Source organism: Ptychodera flava, chromosome 16 (genome assembly GCF_041260155.1).
Source record: "Ptychodera flava strain L36383 chromosome 16, AS_Pfla_20210202, whole genome shotgun sequence".
In the NCBI taxonomy this organism is placed as follows: domain Eukaryota; kingdom Metazoa; phylum Hemichordata; class Enteropneusta; family Ptychoderidae; genus Ptychodera; species Ptychodera flava.
The window spans coordinates 6082535-6100706 of record NC_091943.1 but is presented as its reverse complement, the minus strand read 5'-3'; the positions used below and the strand labels follow the sequence as shown (position 1 = coordinate 6100706).

General features: G+C 37.5%; 1 protein-coding gene across 1 annotated transcript; it reads left to right on the top strand.

Moving 5' to 3' along the window:
- Nucleotides 1–10081: 10081 nt before the first annotated feature.
- On the top strand, nucleotides 10082–16633 carry LOC139152637 (N-acylethanolamine-hydrolyzing acid amidase-like). Its single transcript, XM_070725890.1, has 9 exons — nucleotides 10082–10349; nucleotides 11219–11383; nucleotides 11732–11858; nucleotides 12529–12619; nucleotides 12897–12985; nucleotides 13431–13603; nucleotides 13923–13985; nucleotides 14450–14545; nucleotides 15633–16633. Exons 1-9 carry the CDS (start codon nucleotides 10165–10167, stop codon nucleotides 15709–15711), a joined length of 1068 nt encoding a protein of 355 aa, XP_070581991.1. The 5' UTR covers nucleotides 10082–10164; the 3' UTR covers nucleotides 15712–16633.
- Nucleotides 16634–18172: the final 1539 nt, after the last annotated feature.

Here is an 18172-nt window from a genome sequence, read left to right as displayed (position 1 = left end):
CTTCACTGTCCGGCAAAAGTACACGGATTTTGGTGTAACGAATTTCACACTAAGTGAAAAATATTTCCGGCCTACAATTGCTGAAAGCATGTTTTTTCTAAAAAAGGAAGTATACAAAATAATTTTACACGTTATTACGGGTTGAAAGTTTAAAAATTAGAAAAGAAAATCAGAAAACCACCATGAACATTTTAATTTAACATCGGCGTGCAAGGGGCGTTCTACTTCTTAACACTTAGTGTTCAAGTTTGGTGTCTTTTCCTATCCCATGATGCATCAAAACGGAAGTTGCGACATTTTTCTTGTAAGCGCACCCTGAAGTCGTGATCGTGCGGAAGCAAGACCAAAAAGGGTAAGTTTCCTCTCCAAAATAGTAAAAGGTATTCGATTTTTGAAGCATCTATATTATCGTCCTTTCAAATTAATTGTATTGTACCTTTAAATAGCTTAACTACGTGAAAAAACCTTTTTCTTTCAGTGGCTGCTATACCAACAACTAGCTGTGACTACGCAGTGGTACTTTTGGCCATGGCGTATCGATCGATCTCACTCGGGTCAAGGGTCATCACAATACAACTGTAGTGATAACCCTTGACCTGAGCGCGATCGATACGCCTTGCATAGTACCGCTGCGTAATCACAGCTAACATATGTCTTTTAGTAAACACAATCGCATGTAAAACATCAGTTAAACATCGTAGAGTATACAATGTATTGTTTCAGCATATGAGAGTTTGGCTTTTTAATTTTAATCAATTGATCACAAGAAGCAGCAAATATTTTGTAACAGTTTTGAAGAGAGGCACTGTATATGAAAGTCTCCACTTTTCCTTATAATAATCAGCCCCTTGTCTTTCATTTAAAGTTTCATCTCGCCATATTACCTATTGTTGCATTTTTTCAGGATGTAAAAAGTTGGATTTAACTGAAAATCGAAGAGTTGTTATAGAAGCTGGTGGTACAGATAACGAAGAAGATGAGTGTACAGGTAGCTGTCTGGAAACAAGCTTGAGAAACTCAGCTCATCTCTAATGTAGATTTAAACTTCCAAGGGTCAGTAACTGAATTTTGATAAATTTCTGTATTTTTGTTCTGAATTAATCTAAGCTTTGGTAGCATGCTATGATCAACTAAATGTTGCTGGGGAATAAGCTTTCACAGACGTGTAGTCTCCCTTATTTAAATTAAGGGACCGTTCAGTTTTTACGGCCGGGGGGCGGCAAAATCCAGGGGGGGGGTCATCGTAATTTTGGAATCCGCAAAGGGGGGGTCATTGCTTTTTCACTGGTAGGAAAGGGGGGGTCACCACATTTTCAAAAACATAATACAAACAATAAAGTTCACTTTATGCCATGGCCATGCTCGACCCTCTTTACCGGCGGGCCGCCTTTGGCGGCCCACTACAATAAATATACATTATGTATTACCCATGACCCTCTTAACGGGCAGAGGCCTTTGGCGGCCCACTCCAATTAGGTTTACTTCATGCAATGGCCATGATCCGACCCTCTTTACCGGCGGGCCGCCTGGGGCGGCCCACTACAATAAATTGACTTTATGTAATACCCCACGGCAATCTTACTGTAAAATTCGCAATTGAAGCCGCGGCTTGTATTAGAAACATTTTTGAGGGACCCCTGGGATCACGCACTGAATAATGGTAATGGCCGCGCGCCTTCAGCGGCCCTGTCCAGTAAAGTCTACTTTTATGCAATAGCCATGATCGACCCTCTTACGGCGGGCCACCTTTGGTAGCCCACTAGAATAAAGTTGACTTTACGCAATGGCCCATACCCTCTTAACCGGAGGGCTGCCTTTGGCGAACCACTCCAATAAAGTTTACTTTATACAATGTCCATGGACATGAGTTGTCTATGGAAATGAAGTTAAAAATTGCCTTACAGTCGTCCTAATTAACAGACGTTTCAATGGATGTGGCTGAGAAGTTTGTGCACTGGCATCTCTGCTACACATATAAAGTGCGCCGCGTACCGGAGTTCAAATCCAAATCATGCGGGTAAATTTGACATATGGGTTTTGGTTATTTTTCAGGGGGGGGGGTCATCAATTTTTTTCGTCTGACAAAGGGGGGGTCATCTTTTTTTCACAAAAAATGCAGGGGGGGTCTTTATTTTTTTGAACACCGGCGACAAGATTTTGCCGCCCCCCCAGGCCGTAAAAACTGAACGCTCCCTAAAGCTGAAACATGTGAAAGCGACAGACCATTCAGAGTAAAAATGTCCACTCTGAATTACTGATTTTTCTGAAATTTTCACTCTGAATTTTCTGTCACTTTCTGCTTCAATTTTTCATCCCCCCCCCCCTTGCATCTGATGAAGGAGACTTCACGTACTTTGAAAGCTTATGCCCTTGTAACATTTAGTTGATCATAGCCTGCTACCAAACCGTAAATTATTTTGTATTGTAGCTCAACACGTCTCTTGTACTTAGCAACTGGTTTTTAGCTTTGCTGTCAGCTAAATAGGTGGATGTGTAGCATTGTCCTCAAATTTGTACTTCCAAAGGTTTTTCTTCAAAACAGCCTGTGCGAATCCTTTAATATTTGGATTACAGGTCCCAAGGGATTACCCTAATAAGATATGTTCAAATTATGGTGAAATATGCAAATTTATATTTTTGAGGCTAATTTTGCTATTTTTTGGAAAAAATCTTCTTCTCTTTTACTGACGTCTTCAATATTTTGTAAACATGTCCCTAAAAATGACCATCGTCAAATTTGTGCTAGTTGTGATGAAATATTCAAATTTTTATATTTCATGGCAATTTTTGTCATTTTTGGTCAAACAATCTTTAAAAAATCTTTTTCAAAACTGCTAATCGAACAGCTTTGATATTTAGGGACATCTCTCTACTGGTAGTCTTTTTCAGATTGTTAAAATTATGCAGAAATTTGCAACTTTGTGTTTTTTGGCATTAAAGACATTTCAGACATTTTTAAGACATTGGGAATTACCAAAATGTGATATATTCAAGTTATGATGAAATGTTCATTTTTTCATTTTAAGGGTGATTTTTACCATTTTTAGTAAAACAAAATTGTATTAAAATTAATAGCAGGGTACACCAGAATTTGAAAGGTTTTTACGAATATGTTTTAAATTTCTGAGAGGTATATTTTTGAAATGTCACCCATTTATTTCAGGGTTTATTTAAAGATATTACAAACAAACTAACCTTTTGTTTTTATGAAGGACTTGTTGGACAAGGAAATAGGTTTTACCCTGCCAAGGACCCACTTCCCCCACTTTCTGCATGTTGTGTCTTACTGTGACACTTTGACAACTTGACATGTTGTGTTTACTTTAGTGTGGACAACTATATGCCATGTGCACCAGAGAAGCCTTGACTAACTTCTTTTTCCTTCAAAATTTACTATTGTCCATATAGGAGGAAATGTCTTTAAGAAACCATCTTACAAAAATGGAGTATGCATTTCATACATATACGTCTTTTCAAGACAAGAAGTATGCCAAATTTGTAGCTTTTTCAGATGATTTTTGTACGTTTTAAACAAGTATGAACATAAAACGTAATCCACAATATGGTGATTTTTATTGCTTATGTTTTTGATAGGAAGGTGTTAACACTGTTGGTTTTTTCCTCTGACAAACTTTACATACAAAGTTGCAATGTTTATTTACCCATTTTACAGTAAATTATTGTATTTTACTCTAGAAATGTTTCATGTATTTTTAGAATAAAATAATTTTACAGGAAATCAATGGTCTGTAATGTTATTTCAAGGCTTGAACATACCGTGAACGCCCAAAATTAAAGGTGTTCAACAAGCGCGCATCATGTGTTCTAGCCTTTAACACACTTATCGTTGAACGGCGTCCATGCGTTCAAAAAGTGTTACAGCCCTTTGAACGCGTAAAAGCGTTCAATTTTTGAACACATTTCCTGTGCAACGTGTGTTCAGATATGGAACACCATGGTGTTCAATATAATGTCTGATGAACACGTAGCGTTCAAAATTTGCACATGTGTGTTCAAAAATTGAACGTTGGTTGAACACGTAGTGTTAAATTTCTGAACGTCTGGAGGCGTTCAAAAAGTGTTACAAAAAGGCGTTTAATTGGTGTTCTATCCTTGAACACTTAACTTTACAGTGTGGAAAAAGTAAAACTTAACATGAACATTCCAAACACAATGCGATGTAAGTATCTTGACATTTTGAATTCAAACTTTCAGGTGATACGCGTCTCGAAAATGAAGACTTAAACTTTCACTCAAGTTTTCCATGAGGAAACTTATTCCTTTTTGAAATCAAGAATAAACATCAGAGATCCCCTGGGCCTGCCAAGTCTCGGACTAGAGAAACAAATTAACCAACATTTCCTGATATTTAAATTCAAAGGGCCGCCATCCCTGTGTTAACACTATGAGAAAGATGAATTTTTCATTTTCACAAAAATCAGCCGGCGAAAAATTTATAAGTCTCATACTGTTCTCCCTCAAGTGGTAGATTTAAATGACTGTAATATTTTGATGGCTCGCATGTCTGTCCCCGGGGCGCATTTTACATTAAGTCAGTAGAATTTCATGCACAATGACAAAGAAATAATAACGACAGTACAAAATGATGATGGGAAAAATATGCAAATCGAAAGATTGACAAGTCGTCCGAGTTATATGACTTGCATGACTAGCCCTGTCGAACTATCGAGATACATTGGAATAATAACACTATAGAAGGGCTAAGATCACGATTTGTTGCCCGCCCAAAGCATGGTGATCAAGACGGTCATATTGATGATGCCCGATGCTTCTGAAGCAATCGATACAGCGCACTTACGCGAGATGTTTGCACGTTGGCTTATATATATATATATATTATATATATATATATATATATATATATATTATATATATATATATATATATATATATATATATATATATATATGTGTGTGTGTGTGTGTGTGTGTGTGTGTGTGTGTGTGTGTGTGTGTGTGTGTGTATTATATATGTATATATGTATATATGTATATATATATATATATATATATATATATATATATATATATATATATATATATATATATATATATATATATATATATATATATATATATATATATATATATAAACCTTGTTCCAAGGCCTAGGCAGACAACTTACCTTATAGGCATGCGATTTCAAAATCGACATAAGATATTGATGATAAGCTTATTCATCATACCAAGGAACACAGAAAATATCTAAACGGGCAATATGATACATGCCACCGATTCCTCCTGGTAAAATTGATATTTTGTAATTGTGAGTGATGTCGGTCCGAAATTATGCGTTTGTCGCTTACATATTGATTAAAATGACTAAAACGGAAGAGGAATGTACAACCAAAACATTGCATCTTCATGTCGCATTTCATGAGAGTTAGTGAATGTAAATGAATTTCGGTTTATGAAAGGGTTAACTCAGAACATCTGCTCAATTCGCACAATCGGCTGACACTGTCGGCCTTTTGATGATTTTCCGATTCGACAAGGAACAATTTAATCATGCGAATATTGGGTCGATTGTGTAACAGCTTATACTATTTAAGCTTCTGAATAAGTTTCATCGGATCGTTATAGCGGAATACATATTTGATCGGCGAAATTTGTTCTTGCCTTTTACAGGTTCGGGGGTTTTTAAGGGAGCGGTTCAATCGGGCCGACGGCTTTGAAGGTAAGGCCGCTCAAAATCTCAATAACGGTCTCCCTCAAATAAAATAAAACATGCAGAATTACAGTGGGGATGTGTCGGTATGACGCTAAGATGTAGAAGTAAAAGGAAATGTACTGTCGATATGTGCGACTCACAAAGCCACCGGCCTATGTTGCACTATTTTTGTTTTTAATAAAATAACTGTCCAGAGAATAGATTTCAAATAGCCTCACATAAAGCTGCAGGTTAACCTTTCTTCAGCTTTAAACTAAAACACTTTTCCTTATTCATTTTCCCTGTACTGACTGTTTTCCCGTGGTTTACGTTCCTTTACCATTTCATTCCTTTTGACGATAGAGCTGTTGTCGCCGGTCTGACTGTTTCAATGCCATCTTGATATTGGTTGTGTTGGAATTCACCTGTACAAATCTGCAACCGTTTCCAGAATTATTTAGATGAAGTATTTCGAGCTTCTGCCCATGAATCAACGTCATTCACCGATTCTTGTTCGACTTCCGAATAGTCTCTGTGCGAAAGCGTGTGCCGGTAGCATCTTGGTGAATTCATCAGTCGTGCAGGCAACTTGATGGTCCAGTTTTATAGGTCTTTGAGATCGACTGTATAATTACTTCACAAGATCAAACAAACTATGATGGGCCCGGACCTCTGACAAATTGGTTTGCTACCTACCGATGTAATTCTTGGCACGGATATATTTATTAGGAAAATTGCTATAAAAAGACAGTGCCATCAAGAACCGTTTCATGGTTCAAATTTACAGATTGTACCAAAAGTTGATTGTGATCGAAAGAACACAGTGTCACTTGTCGACCGAATGGAGATTTCAACCCCCTCTGCTGGCATATAGTCTGTTACAGACTGTCAACGTTCTGTACCGACAAAGATATACAGTTAGAGTTGAGATTCGCTCAGTTTTTTCAAGCAAATGGATAATAACAAACTCGCTTGCGGCGTTTTATTCGTCGAATATTTTACAAAAACGTTCTGTGTACAGCGCTTTAGCTCACCCTATGTCGTCACGTCATGAGAGCCTGGTCTTTTCAAGTACATGAAAATATTCCATTGTCGATTTCACAGGCGTGTTGTAAGTTTTGATTCGTATTTACGAGTTATACCATTACTGCAATTACGGCAGATGATCGCTCAGGGATGGTATGAATTCAATGGTATGAATTTCTGCTAATTTCAACATAAGGGGAGTCATTCGTACAACTAATTCTGACCGACAGGTCAATATCCGTATTACAACACAGATGTTTTGAATTAAGGTGATATGCGCCTCGAAAGTGAAAGACTTCAACTTTTGCTCAAATTTTCCTCAATGAAACTTTCGGCCATTCGCTAACCAAAGCAAGAATGAAAATCAGGGATCAGCGTGCAAACTTTGGTACAAGAGATACAAATTATCTAAGATTTCCCGATTCAAAATGGCCGCCATCCCTGTGTTAACTCTATGAGGAAAAATACAATTTTTGATCTTCGACAAACTAAGATGGTAAAAATTTTCTTTTATCAAGAGCTTTAAAATGAGCCCCCACAAGTTGTAGGCCTAAGTCAGAAGAGAATTGATAACATTTCAAAGCCCGAATTCCTGTCCCCAAGGCACGTTCTACCTTACGTTAACAAAATTTACAGCCTTTCAGATTAAGTCAATCAAACCGTTACCGTTACAGTGCTATGAAGAAAACGTAGAGAGTCTGACAATACATTGTCTCTCAGATCAAGTCAATAAAACCGTTACTACTGTGTTACCATGGTGAAACAAGGGTAGTAGTGCATGGGTAGTTATAGCATTAATCATTACTGCGCATCATCGCTGCACATTATATTTACTTTTACTGCGAGATAACAGAAATATGGTGAAACTGCTCCCCCCCCCTCCCCCGGTCAAGGCAATAGCTTTCGGTGCATCAAAGTGGCGTTTCATGTTGAAAAAAATCCTTCGAACAGGTTGTTGTTCCTATAGCCTTAAAGGACATGAGGGCAGCACACGTACATTTTACCTCGATGTTAACGCGTTCGTTTGCTAGCTTACTCGATTATGATTTATCGTTTTTCTTTTGTAAAACTTATCATAGTGCAATTTTTGCCATTGCACTGCGTTGAATAAATTTAGGAAAGTGCGTCTGACGTAGTTCAGTAGTGTTGTAATCCCAGTAACAGTCGTATGTTCTCGTCCATTGTTGATCCGCAACGCCGGTGAAACCCAGCCTCGATCTCATGTATTCTCAGTGTAACTTGAATACCTCACCTACCCCCCAGACCTGAGTAATTTGAGCGACGTCAAAATATTAGAAGCTACGATCCAAGAATGTTACTCAAGTAAAGCATCAATGAGATTTTTCGTCCCATTAGATTCGAGGGAACGTCTGCATCAAAAATGTCTACAACATCATTTTTCATGCAACGGACATTAACGTTTCACTATAAGGCTCCCCTGTTTAATTCGTTTCGGTAGTTGCATTCTGGAGATAAACCCGGAAAGTCTGCTGTTCCCCGTGTGTTATTTTCGTTTTACATTTGTGAAGGAAAATCGAAAAAATGGATGATGTCGGCAGTTATGGAGGAGGGGAAACAAAAAAGTCGCCAACTGACTCGCCTGTATTCAATTCTTTTTAAGCTTGTAGAGTACATTCAAGCGTAAAACAAATAGCTGTTTTATTTTCTTTGTGGTCCGGTCCGGTTCGCTGTCATATGTCAGCAATATGTTCATTTTGCATGAAATAGTGGCGTCATTTTTCATGTTTTGCGCATTTGTATTGTAGTCTCACCACACGCCTCAGCTGACGCCTGGAGGTCTTGCCCGTGAGATGGAATAGTTTTGTATCCTACGATCAACTTGGTAAATTACAATGCGTCGGTCATTTGTCACATTATTTTTTCGTGAAAGCTTCCCGGGTATAAGCGTGAGTTGCAGTTGCTATGGGGGAAAACTCATTCAACGTATTCATTTCAGGTGAAGATTATACATTGCGCCCTCTAGCAACCTATCTGGTGGTCCATTAGCCGAATCTTTCTTACATTTTATTTCGATTAGATGGTTTGAAATCAAAAGCAACTCATAAAAAAATGCTTACCGAAGTATGGCCACAGAATGTTTTTCAAACAATGGCGACGAACTTACGACTTAGATTTTTTACTTTTTAAATCACATATTATGGCTGTCATAAATCACAAAAAAATGTGAACAATCGACCAAATCCATTGCCAAGGATTAAAATAGTGACACTTTCAAAGACAATATAGCGGAATAACGGAAATGAAAGAGATCTCTCCCAAGATAGTATGGCATTTTTTTATAAGCAAATGCAAAAAGGTAAAGCCAACAGGGCATCAATAATGTACCCTGTCTACCAGTTTACCCAGCGGATAACTCACTAAAACCATGAGCAAAAAGATTCAGGTGACTGTAATGTGACCGCCAACATGTTCGCAATTAACAGGTGACTTTATGCAGGTGAGCAAACATTCTTTCCATTATAAACTGGTGGGGAATGGGTAGGCAAGCGAGTTTTCTCACTAGGAGACAGAGAAATTTCAGCTCATATTTCATACTTTTGTTCCGTTGGCGACTTGAAAAGGTCCTTCGAGCGAGCAAGGAGTTTGATTTTGTTTTCGGCAATTTACTCACAGCATACGAGGAGTAAACTGCATGTTACAAAGAGAGGCAGGGGTAGTTTTTATAGATTGGGGAGGGGCAATCAGTGAAGTTTCCCCGTGGGAGCAAGTAGAAGGGAGAGTTAGTGGGCGGGAGGCAAACGTTTTCAAAATCATATCGGGAAGGTAGTTGCAAACAGCTTTTACCTTCCCCATCAAAATTATCTTTTATTGACAATACGTTGGTCCGGGACCAGCTGTTTGCATGCACAGCAGCTCTTGTCACGGTTTCTCGAAATCGGCTGGTTTGCTCTGTCTGCTGTGTCTGATGTCTTCCTCTGGCGTACACGTATGTGAGAAATTCATAGAAGAGGATCGCAAATCCTCACACACCTTATTATAATTATCGTAGATCACGACCCGTGGTGGTAAACAATCGCGGAAAATGCATGTCTATCATCATAGGGCGAATTTGACGTGAATAAAACAGAGGGTCTGTCTGTCCTACATTCTGTAGCACATTAGACCCATTAAAAACCCTGGGGTATAAGTTCTATTTAGGCCTATAGTGGTACCGGTAGTTCTCAGAAAACACGTCACTGAGGATGACCATGAGCTGGTGAATTATATTCAACTCCAACTGTCAAAACATACCTACGCTTCATTATCAACCATGTTTCAGTCTTTTGCCTTTATTTCCTATTTAAAAGTTTAATCACCTGGTCCATCATTCAACAATTTCGAGCTTAGGCCTATGTGGACTTGGATCAAGGGTTAAGATCCTAAATAAACATAACCATTGTTCTGTTGTGCCAGATACTTTACATCAGAATTGTCACAGTGCTTCCGACCTGTCTCATCTGTGTATTCATGGCGTCGAAGATAATATTTTCTCTTTTCGTCCTTATTGGCGTTGGCTATGTCTTCGCTGACAAGCCCACCCAGGTGCCTAGATTCCCATTGGATTTAGATTTGCCACCTGGGCAACGATGGACAGCCATTGGTGATTACTGGGGCAAGGAACAGCTCAGGAAAGACATGAACACAGTCATTACGTGAGTATCGTAGAACTGCTGTCCGGAGATGATCATGACAGGAGGGGGAGTAAAATCCGAGGACAGTAATTTTGCTGACATCACCAAAATGAAGTAGTCTTTAGCAGGATTTCAGCTTCCGTGAACACGTCATGACATTTTCCAAATATGAATTCATCCTCTTTTAAGAGATAATATCCGTACCAGGCGCACCAAATCCAATGATTGTACACTGAATAAATTGCATTTTTTTTTATACTCAACATTGAAAATAAACTTTTAATGTCATTTCAAGTGTTAAGTAAACTGAATACAACGTCAAACTCTATAACTGTCTGTGTTAAGTGCGGCGATAAAACAGTAATATGTGAACATAATCATTATCTATCTGCGTCATTCCGTCCAGTTACTAAAAATTACGCCATATTTGAGTCCAATAAATCGAAGTGTTTCTCCGAAACGTGTTGGGTACATTTAATTTATAACTTTTTCAGTAATTTGGGTGAAGGCCAAACAATAAAAATAATTCAATAAAGTTATATGTTAAGGCGTAAGCTTAGTGGCGCTAAATCTCAGTGGTAGATCTCAGACTATTTCCGACGTTAAATTGGTATGCGGTCACATGGACCCGTATACTGATTTATTGCTATAATTGGAGGAAAAGGTCACAATTTATTGACGCGAATCTCGTCATCAACGTTGACAGGCCAAAACCCCTGCGGGAAACAGAAACGTATTGAGTAAAAAACATCTTGAACTGACTGTATATAGCTAGCTACACCATCGCAAGACGAGAGTGAATGCCAGAAAGATGAAAAACAGAGTTGTGTTCAAAAAAACAAAGTGTACGTTAGAGCATAATAAAAGCTGAAATATTGTTTTGATTACAGGAGGTACATACCTAAGGCATTGATACCAGCCTTGGATTTGATCGCCGGTGACATTGGAAAGTATTTACCAAGCCCATACAAGGAGGAAATAATCGGAATGGCTCAATATGCTGACGTTGAACTTGGCCAACTCGTTGGACTCAATGTACTCTACGATATCTCTGCGTAGGTTGTGCTAACATAACCCCCCCCCCCCTCTCTCTCCCCCTCTCTCTCTCTCTCTCTCTCTCTCTCTCTCTCTCTCTCTCTCTCTCTCTCTTTCTCTCTCCATCCATCTCCTAACCCGCCTCCCTGCATACCTGTCGACTGTATTTCTGTCTGTCTAATATCATTTCTGCTGCAAAAGTTTCGATAAAGGTCGCTTGCAGAACGGCCAAATTAAATTGATTCGAACAAATTTAGATTCAAAAGTTGAAGGAATTCTGACGATCACCTCTTGTCCGATGAATAACGTCACGGTCGATTTCACCTACAATGGCACATCATGATGTAATGCGATATGTATTTTTACAGATTCTGTACCAGTATCGTTGCTCAAGACACCGATGGCGTCATCTGGCATGGTCGTAACCTCGACTACGATTTTGTGGATGTTTTGCGTAATGTTACCCTTATCTATGATGCACAGAAAAACGGCAAGGTACGATAGCAAAAGTGCATAGAGGTATAAACTTTATGAATAATTCAAGTATATAGTAGTGATTTCCACTACTCAATGCCACGCATCACAGCAATAAATCATCGGACGATAGGCGAGATCACCAGTCCAAGTGATTGCAGGAATGCGTGGAAATTGCCGATATTAATTTGTACATGAAATGATTTAATATTTCTTCCTCTCTGCTCCTTTGAATGGAGCAGACACGGCATGTGTGTGGACTTATGTATATGTGCAGGTTATATCATTATAACACGATTAGAACTAATTTGGGATAATTGGATGGTGAAGTAATGTTTATATCATCTGCAAATAAAACCTCATCTGCTTTTCTTTTTAAGTTACACACTTGTTTTTATGAGTAATTTGGTATATCGCAACATTCAGTTGTAGGGCACCCTACACCTAACACTTTTGAGAAATTTGAAGAATATAAAGATCCAATTATCCCAAATTAGTCCCAATCGTGTTTTACGTACATGTCCGCTTGTCACGCGATTGCACTGAATGTTGACATTGCGATCAGTAAATTTAGAAATTCACTCATTCATTTGCTCTTGTTTTCGTGCCAAACCAAAAAAATGAGTAAATATTACCGATTTAAAATAAGCCGCATAATTACGATTACAGAGCATAATTTGCTCACTTTCAGACTGTGTACACAGCAACTACGTTTCTTGGTTACACTGGCGTTCTGACTGGAATGAAACCCAATGGATTCACAGTGTCTGTGGATCAGAGAAGTATGGAACTTTCCCCTGAAATGAACTCCTTTATACATTTTGCAACTTGCTGTTGCCTGGCCATGACATATCTTACCCGACGGAGTCAAGTTTTTTCTTGTCTGTCTATTTTGCATGGTTTTATTATGATGTATGGAATCAAAGAATCAGTATTTGTACTTGACGTAGACATGGATGAAAATAAAATCGCCATATAACAGGAAATTGGTACAAAATGAAATCGTAAGACGATATGATATTATTTGACACGATTGAATTCATTATAAACTCTTTACAGATAATGGTTCTATCGTTGAAAACTTGGTCGAATTTGTCAATGCTCTACTCTTGCATAAATCTTCCTTTGTTGGATGGCTTCTCAGAGATGTAAGTATATGTATTTTCTCATATTCTACATTTCTGTTTTTTTCACTTCTGGAAAATATTTCACTGACCTCTTTCATGTAATCACGTAGAACCAACGGCCATGGAGTGCTAGATAATCGTTTATTTGTTTCCTATATTTAAGAAAAGCAATCCGACTGAATTGTTCCCGAGGGCAAGCTTAGACATGCAACCTACATGCCATGGCACTAGTCAAAGTTGATAAGGTAATATTTGAAACAGAGAATTAGGCGTGTATTCAAGTATCCATACACCTAAATCCTGTGATGTAATATATCTACAGTACAATTCGTACTGTAACGTCTGCTATGTTACTGTTATGTGCACTTGGTTTTACCAATAATAGAAAAACAGCTCGACAGACTAAAAATTGTTATCATTTTTGTTTGAAGAGGCTAGTCTCTGATGTTTACATTTTCTTTGTCAGACTTTGACTCATCAGAAATATTTCCACGATGCCGTTGAAACTTTGGCGTACACAGAAATCATCGCTCCAGTATACTATATCGTCGGCGGTGTAGGCCCTGGTGAGGGCGCTGTTATAACCCGCAACAGGAAAACAGCCGTTGATGTGTGGTACATCGATATAGACCAGGGAAGGTAGGGACAATGTTTTTCATTCTTGTACGTGTGTTCACTCACCTATCAAATAAATTAATTTTGTCATGATTACACGAAGATAGACCCTATGGTTTCAAAAATGTACTTCGTAAGAAGTAGTATAGCACATTCGGTCATGCTTTTAAATTCTTATTGTTCCTACTTTTTACAGTGGTTCAGCTTTGCACCTTACTATATTCGAGGATGATCAAAGTAACTAATTTCCTGCCGCATTTAAAGATAGTAACATAGCGTTCCATACTCTTCATTTTAAGCTGAACAGAACTGTACTGTAATTTTTTTTCGTTATATTTTTCAGATGGTATTTGGTTGAGACAAACTATGACCATTGGAACCCTCCCCCATCTCATGACGACCGCAGGTGTGTTTAGAGGACAGATGAAAGCTTTCTCGAAAAGTAGTAAAAGTAGTAATTCGTCGAAAAAGTAGTCCTGTCATCGTAACAAATCCTGGAGTTCAAAAACTATATTTTGTCAAGGTTTTGTAGAGAGGGTCGGTAAAAGAAATTTTATGATTGTATCTCAGTGATCAGGGTTAATAACCTTCATCAGGTATAACATTTATATGCGTTTTATGTCGAAATCAGTGAAAACCGGATGGGATATCTTTATATTGCCGTGACCTGATTACGAAGAAAGTTATTAAAGACAAGTGTATTCGCGAATTACAAACAGTGGGGGCGCTCTTCGGTCACATTAGTTATTGTTTGCTCTGCAGCATGTCATCTCTACATTGCTTGAACCAGTGGTTAAGTGACCATTGCTAAAGTTTCGTCATCACTGAGACCCCTACTCACAATTTACTTCCTTTTCTTTGTTTTCACAGAACTCCAGCCATCAAGGCAATGAATGCCATTGGTCAAGAGAAAATAAATGACAAACAGATATTCATCGTTCTGTCTACTCCTCCAGTTCTCAATTCGTAAGTGCTGAATGGCTTCCTTACTTTTTCCTGATTTCCTTCACATGTCAAAAATCGAATATGATACTCGGTTTCCAACTATCCCCGGAGACCATGACTTGGACTTCATGGCAAGGTAACGGTTCAAAATTACTCACAACATATTACTATAATTGTACAAATATATTGGCAATGCATGCAGAGCTCCAGCACACAGGGGATGTTTGCAAGTCGTCTTTCGGTGGCATTTTGTCCTTTGTTTCAGTGGGCGAGTGGATATTTTTTTTTATTTTAAGATTGAATGCGCCTCGGGGATAGATGTTCGGATTATCAAACCTTCGATTCTTTTCCGATCTCACTTGCGGGGGTTCATTTTAAAGCTCTTGGTGTGAGAAAACTTTTCAGCATCATAGTCTTTCGAAACTCGAAAATTTCATTTTCTCCGTAGAGTTAACACAGGGAAAGCGGCCATTTTTGAATTTTAAATATCGATAAATCTTGGGGTACTTGTTTCTGTAGTTCAAAAATTTGCTCGGTGACCCCCGATTTTTATTTTTGATTTTGAAAGATAATGGTTGAAAGACTTATTGAGGAAAGTTTGAGCAAAAGTTTAAATCTTTCACTTTCGAGGTGCATTCTACCTTACCAACCGAAAATGAAAAAAATCAATTTGAATTTTGAATATTGAATTTATTACTCAAAGTCAATCCATCTATCATCTGATTTTCATGCGTCAAATAAACTACAATGGATGCAAAAACCCATTATTAAACACGAGGGAGTAACAAAATTAACGAAATAGTCAGGCCTACGTATAAATTACTCCAGTTCACAGTTGCTCGAATTGACCTCATTGGCCAGACAACAGTGTTTATTTACGAGTGATCGTTCCAATAACCAGGTCTATATCTCGCGAGGGCCGTTTATATTTATGCTTGGCTTTCGTGGCCCTCATCAACTATCTCTGGGTGAATTTCTAACCCTCAATTCAATATCGTTGTGTGTTTGTCTACAAGACCCACTGAAATCAATGGGGATGTAACGAAACTTAATCGTGAAACTCTGACACGGAATTTATTCAAATGTATATTGTTTTGTACTTTGACAGGGGTACTGCATATACCAATGTCATGTCGGCCGCACATCCTGAAGTGTACAATGCGTGGACCAGACACGTCACACAGTGAAAACTTTGAAGTTTACAATGCATTTACCCCACACATCAGGCAGTGAAAACTTTAAAGTTTGCCGAGTCGTTACGGACTCAATATTTCGGAACTTTTTTGAATTTTCAACATCGATCACTTTACATTATCGACATCATTCCCTTTCCCTGTTTGATGAACTCACTCAACAACATAACCAGAGATGCACAGCCAATCACAGGACTGATTCAACAACACAACTAGAGATTTACAGCCAATCACAAGACACACAACTAGAGATTTACAGCTAATTACACAGGCAACATAGTAATAAATAGTCTAAAAAATTTATGAAAGATAAAACCGTTTTAGTATTGCATCAGGGCAGGAGTTCCTTTTTCTACTCACCAATACGTGATAAAATCACTGCAGGTGTATGAATTATACTTGACATCGTAATCTAGGGCACGTCCAATATCATATTTCTCAGACTATTTATTCCTATTTCACCTGTGATGTGATGGCCAAAATGAAAATGTCGCATTATCCTCGCCAGGTCAGCATGGCATTGACTGATTAATTCACGTATTGCGTTGACGAGATCATTGAAGTATTCAAAGAGCTGTAAATAATATTAAATTAGTCAGATGCCAGTAGGAAACCTGTAAACTAATGAATTATAAACAGCAAAGCGTTTTTGCATACCAAGTGAACATCGAGAAATCCAGGGTGGAGGAAAGGGATGGAGATATGAATGAAAATGAACATTTCTTTATGTGCCGTGAAAATGAACAAGTTATATATAGATCGATCTGTCTACTTTTGAATTGGGTAACTTAATATTGCAAGAATTTTTTAGTAATCATCTCGTCAGCTTTAATTTTACTTAAAAATGCTCTGTTTTATTAAATGTTTTCAAATATCTTTTGTTATGTTTTCAATAATAAAAAAATATTTCCAGGAAGTTCTTCGGCTATCTTGAAAGCAATTTTATTTCCTATAGAGGATTCAATATTTCCTTTATAAAAATAAATCAAGTTTGTGAATGGAAAATAATGCCACTCACTGAGTTAGGGAATTAAGATCAAAAGCAATGAAAATATGGTACACGAATATAGAAACTTGGATTAGGTTTTGGAAATACATGTTATTGAAATGATTGACGATAAAGTGCTAAAATTAGGACTCTGTTCCCTAGCTTTACCATTGAAGCTAGAACTGGGGTCTATCGGTTCAGTAGCCAATGGTTATGATAATATGTTTAGATATTGTACACATGTCCCCTCCTTCCTATCGCCATGATGTCAATCCTGTAAGGAAAATGCAAATGTATGCAAATTTATGCAGATTCTCAGGATTTTTACTTGTCACTCCTGCAAATTGTAGATTTACCCTAATTTAGTGGAGTGAGACACAAATCACTCCTTTATATGGACACTTATAGAAAAAACCATCAAGGAACACCATGTGTTCATAATATTGCCGACAGGCGCCGACCATGCCACATAAAATATGCTCCATTTACCAAATATTCTGATTTATGACCTAAACTACTGAGGAACGGAAAACTTTCAGTCAATCGAAAAGTACAATATGGAAAAAATGCGTTACTGCATCGCTTTTGCCAAATGTCAATGACTTGAAACCAATCATCCCGCTACCTAAAAGTTTGTTTATTGTGGGGTGAGATTAGTGCCAAAACAATTGCGTTAACATTATTTCATTATGTTTACATTATTTTGTTTTGTCATTTTGTTTACATTTTTGTTTCGTTTTCTCATTGTTTTTGCATTCTTATTTCATTATGAAAGAATGAAATAAAAATGTAAACATAAATATAAAATTGCAAACAAAATGTGAAAAGGAAATAAACATGTGAACATAATATAATAAATGAATGTCAACATAATAATAATAAAATAAAAATATACACATAATATAATAATAATGCAAACAAAATAAAAGAATGAAATAAAAATGTAAACATAATATAATAAATGAAAAATGAAAGAATGAAATAAAAATGCAAATATAATGTAATAAAAATGCAAACAAAATCAGAAAAAGAAATAATAATGTGAACATAATATAATAAAAATGCAAACAAAATGAGAAAACGAAATAAAAAGCTTTCTTGAGCAGGAAACAGTTTATGGCAACACTACAGGCATAACCCGTTAAAGTTCCATTAGCTGTATCTTCTTGCGATTTTTCCGTTAGTTTTGATTGAAATGATCATGGCTCAATTGAATAGCCTGTCAATAACAGAGAATCGCATATTATTCGGAAACATTACGTGCCCTACAACAAATAACATGTGATTTTACAACGAAATTTTCAATTTTTGTCCGGACAGAAATACAAATTCTGTTGACACGCGGATTGCAACGTAGGCATTCTTCTGCACCTGCGCGAGCCATTCACAGCGATTTCAAAATAAATATTCATTGCTTATGCCCGGTACTTACGTCGTAGTCCATTGTCCGAGCACGTTGCGTAGCCA

Bases quoted from the DNA above. Each gene is read 5' to 3' on its own strand.
- LOC139152637 (XM_070725890.1), top strand. From the start codon at position 10,165: ATGGCGTCGAAGATAATATTTTCTCTTTTCGTCCTTATTGGCGTTGGC. The intron at 11,384-11,731 runs GTAGGTTGTGCT...GTATTTTTACAG, and splicing joins GTACTCTACGATATCTCTGC to ATTCTGTACCAGTATCGTTG. The intron at 14,546-15,632 runs GTAAGTGCTGAA...GTACTTTGACAG, and splicing joins ACTCCTCCAGTTCTCAATTC to GGGTACTGCATATACCAATG.